The sequence below is a fragment of the Syzygium oleosum genome, unplaced genomic scaffold (assembly GCF_021117445.2).
Source record: "Syzygium oleosum isolate NSW1041296 unplaced genomic scaffold, Sole_v2.1 Sole_v2.03, whole genome shotgun sequence".
Taxonomy (NCBI): domain Eukaryota; kingdom Viridiplantae; phylum Streptophyta; class Magnoliopsida; order Myrtales; family Myrtaceae; genus Syzygium; species Syzygium oleosum.
The window spans coordinates 6,802,001-6,805,655 of record NW_026607487.1 but is presented as its reverse complement, the minus strand read 5'-3'; the positions used below and the strand labels follow the sequence as shown (position 1 = coordinate 6,805,655).

Sequence of the window (3,655 nt, the reverse complement as noted above, 5' to 3'; positions counted from 1 at the left end):
CTGGTAGTCACTAACGTGGATGCTGACCGTCCTAACAACCGGCGCTATCGTGAAATTTTTTTTACAATTCTTTTTACACTTTTTTTCTTTTTCTTTTCCTTTCCTTCTCTTTTTTTCCTTTGATTTTCCCTTCTTCCTCGGCCAATCGCCATCCTGCGATAAGCGAGGACAGGCGACGACCCTCGCCGGGATGAACATGAGTAGTGAGCCGATTTGCCCAAGTTTATTTCTTCTTGTTTCTTTCCTTTCCTCTACATGACAAAAGTATCCTTCTCTTCGTCCCAAAAGTCGATTGAAAACGCTATCACCCACAGTGTTCTTTGTCCCATTAATGGGCTCCAGTCACCCTTTCCGTACTGCAATCAGCAAACGACAAACTAGGGTTTTGGTTGCGAAGTACGTCCACTGTCCGCAAGCGTGATAGCCATTTTGCCTTTCCATCATCATTATTGTTATTTAAAGGAGTTCCCAATGGCTAGCTCACCACGATAAAACATAAGTTGATGAATAATGCAATGCCACGTCTGCAAAATCATTGCCACTAAGCTTTTTAGCAATCTAGAAGATGGGGACTTTAGCCTGGCTCAGGCCCCATGGACATATGTGTTTCTTTATAAAGTTTGCATATGCTTTAATTAAAATATCAAGCATTAGCTCTTAATGAAGTGCTTGAGTGAAAGATGGTGGAACCAATTATTCACCTCTCAACATTATAGAAATCATTCCCAAACATGCTCCCAAAGATGCAATTAGTGGGACACATAAAGTATAAAGAGAATTTGCATACAAATGATTCGATTGATATAGAGAAACCCTAATCCAGACATGCTTCCCCACATAAACAAACAAGCAAACAAGATCCTCAATCAGGACCCTGTTCGTGGCAAATCCTAAAAGCCTGGCGTAGATTATTCTATCTGTCATCCTCTCCTCCATCTCTCCTTATGTTAACTGTCGTTTTTACACAGACACCATCACTGACAAACTCTCTCTGTTAAATGGAGTTAAGCTGTTGCTGCAAGTACAGAACATTCTCGGCGTTCCACAAGTTGTTGGAAAAGTCCCCACCGTCCAACCAAAGCTGATTATTCTGATCCATGGCTTGGAAAAATTCCGATCCGTAGTTGAGGGAATTGCTCGAAGGACTAAAGAGTGAAGACTCCTGGTAGGCAGCTTGGTTAGCTTGGACATAACCCTGATTAGGGATCTCATAAACTGAGATACTATAAGGATCGGCCACGTCGGAAAACGGTGAGACTTGAGTTCCGAGTGAGTCAGATGATGCTGCCGTGCTAGAATTCTCCGGGGTATAATAACTTTGCATGAGTCGAGCACTCGTGAATTCGTTGTTCATGGTTGAAATGTCTGGCAAGACTAGATGTTCAAGGTTACCATTGATTGGTCTATAGTTGGTGCCATTGTCGTTGTTGTTGTTGCAGCTGCTGCTGGTGTTGTTGCTGCTGCTGCTGTTGTTCGCTTTGTAAGCAGCAGCGGCAGCGGTGGCGGAAGCTGAGGCAGATGTGGAGGCGGCAGCAGCGGCTTGTATTCTTTCCACCAATCTAGGCATCCACAAATATCGCATGGTGTCCTTGAATTGCTTGCTATTCACGTCACATTTAAGTTGCTTTGCGTGCTTTTGGACCCGGGTTCTCCAATAATTCTTGATCTCATTGTCAGTTCGACCCGGCAAGTATTGTGCGATTTTTGACCATCTGTAATAATTCAATGTTAAAATTTTACTAAATGGAACTCATCGGACAAAAAAAAGAATTACACATGATGGAGTAACAAAACCAATCTACTAAGGTAACCCCTAATCGTGAAAAACTTCAATAGCCACAGATTGACGCGATATGCAATTCATCTTCATTTTTGGGTAAATCATGATTTTCATGTTAACACGATCTTAAAGTGAAGTTTATGAGACCCAGTGGAAGCAATATAATCTCTTGTTCGAATGATTTCGAAGAAAATTAGATCACAGAAGAAACGGCCAAGCATGCTTTTCTGAGAGAATCACATGTCATGGAAGAATCCATAACCCGGGGATCTCGAGACAGACGGAAAAAAAGCATACCGATTTCCCCAGCGGGAATGGAGATCGAGAATCAACAATTGTTCTTCCAGGGTTATGTTTCCGCGTCGAACATCCGGCCGGAGATAGTTCAGCCACCTTAATCTGCAGCTCTTTCCCGTCCGTCTCAGACCTGTTTCGATTCAAAACAATGTTTGTATCAGAAACTAAGGAGCTTAAATTGTTTTGGTAAAGTTGCTCGCGATGAGAATCGGCAGAAGAGAGAGAGAGAGAGAGAGAGAGAGAGAGAGAGAGAGAGAGAGAGAGAGAGAGAGAGAGAGATATCATTTTCTCATGCAACTTTGGGGGTTAGTGAGTATTGCTATCACAATAAAACTTTAAAGGATCAGTTCTCGAGTGGGTATGTCCTTTTCTATAAATGGGAAGAGATAGAATACCATCAAGTTGCTATATATCAATATCATCTAACTTTCCAGGGAAAATATGAAACTCAACAGGGTCTCCCTCTCTCTCTCTGTCTCTCTCTCATATGCACATGACCATCAAAGTTTCTTTGTTGAACTTTCCTTTTATTTCCAGAGAAAACGTGTAGCTTTCTCTTTCATTTGCTTCACGTTCTATTCTAAGCTTCCCAGGTGCAACTCATGATGATAGATCATGATCCTATACATAAATATATTCCGACATAACTGGAGAGAAAGGAGAGAGGAAAACTAATTAATGTGTGAAAGTCATCAAACGAAACAATATTTATCAACGTCCTAAGAACAAATTCAGCTTAGGGCAAGATCGAAGTATATCAAGGATTCACACTTTCACGCCACGAGTTTCGAGGTCCTGTGAAATCGTGGGAGTTCTAATTAGATGGTCGAGAGAAAGGAGGAGATATAACCGACCTGCAGAGCGGGCGAGGGAGTTCCAGCGGCCTTCGCCGTGGTTAGCGACGTAATTCATGAGCGCAAGGTCTTCTTCGACGGTCCACGGACCTCTTTTCAGATCCACCGCGTCTTCTTCGCTGTGAACGTTGGAATCGCAGCGCGATCGCCCTCGAACATCCATCCTTCTCTTCTGTCCCTTCAATGGAGGAACAAGTTGATTCAACCAGAGAGAGAGAGAGAGAGAGAGAGAGAGAGAGAGAAGAGGGTATAGCTTTGGTAATTTCTCAGAAAGGACCAGATAGAGAGAGAGAGGGAGAGAGAGAGAGAAGAGGGTATAGCTTTGGTAATTTCTCAGAAAGGACCAGATAGAGAGAGAGGGAAAGAGAATTTTGTAGAGGAAGGATAGAGAAGGAGGGTTTTTATAGAAGCTTAGGTAGGTTTGAAAATGGAGAAAAAGGGGGAGAGAGAAAAACAAGCCGCAATGAGGAGCTTTGGTTTAAGTGATTTAATTAAAAGAGCACTTGGGCTTGTGAGTAATTATGAATTGGGGCTACAAACTTTGACATTTTGACTTTTCTTATACTTCTCTCTTTATTTATCTGTTTATTTTAGGAATTTATTTTAGTTTGTGTGCGCACGAGGGAGTTTTTTTATCTGCTTCCTTGGAACTCGTTTCTTGTTTTCCAAACAAGTTGCCCAATGAGCACCTCATCCACATTCCCACCGGGTCTTCAAAATGAGT

General features: G+C 42.3%; 1 protein-coding gene across 1 annotated transcript; it reads right to left on the bottom strand.

Moving 5' to 3' along the window:
* Positions 1 to 778: 778 nt before the first annotated feature.
* LOC115687493 (MYB-like transcription factor EOBI) lies at positions 779 to 3,094 on the bottom strand. The gene is made up of 3 exons (XM_030613089.2): positions 2,932 to 3,094; positions 2,078 to 2,207; positions 779 to 1,712 (listed from the first exon to the last, which is right to left on the bottom strand). Exons 1-3 carry the CDS (start codon positions 3,092 to 3,094, stop codon positions 995 to 997), a joined length of 1,011 nt encoding a protein of 336 aa, XP_030468949.1. The 3' UTR covers positions 779 to 994.
* Positions 3,095 to 3,655: the final 561 nt, after the last annotated feature.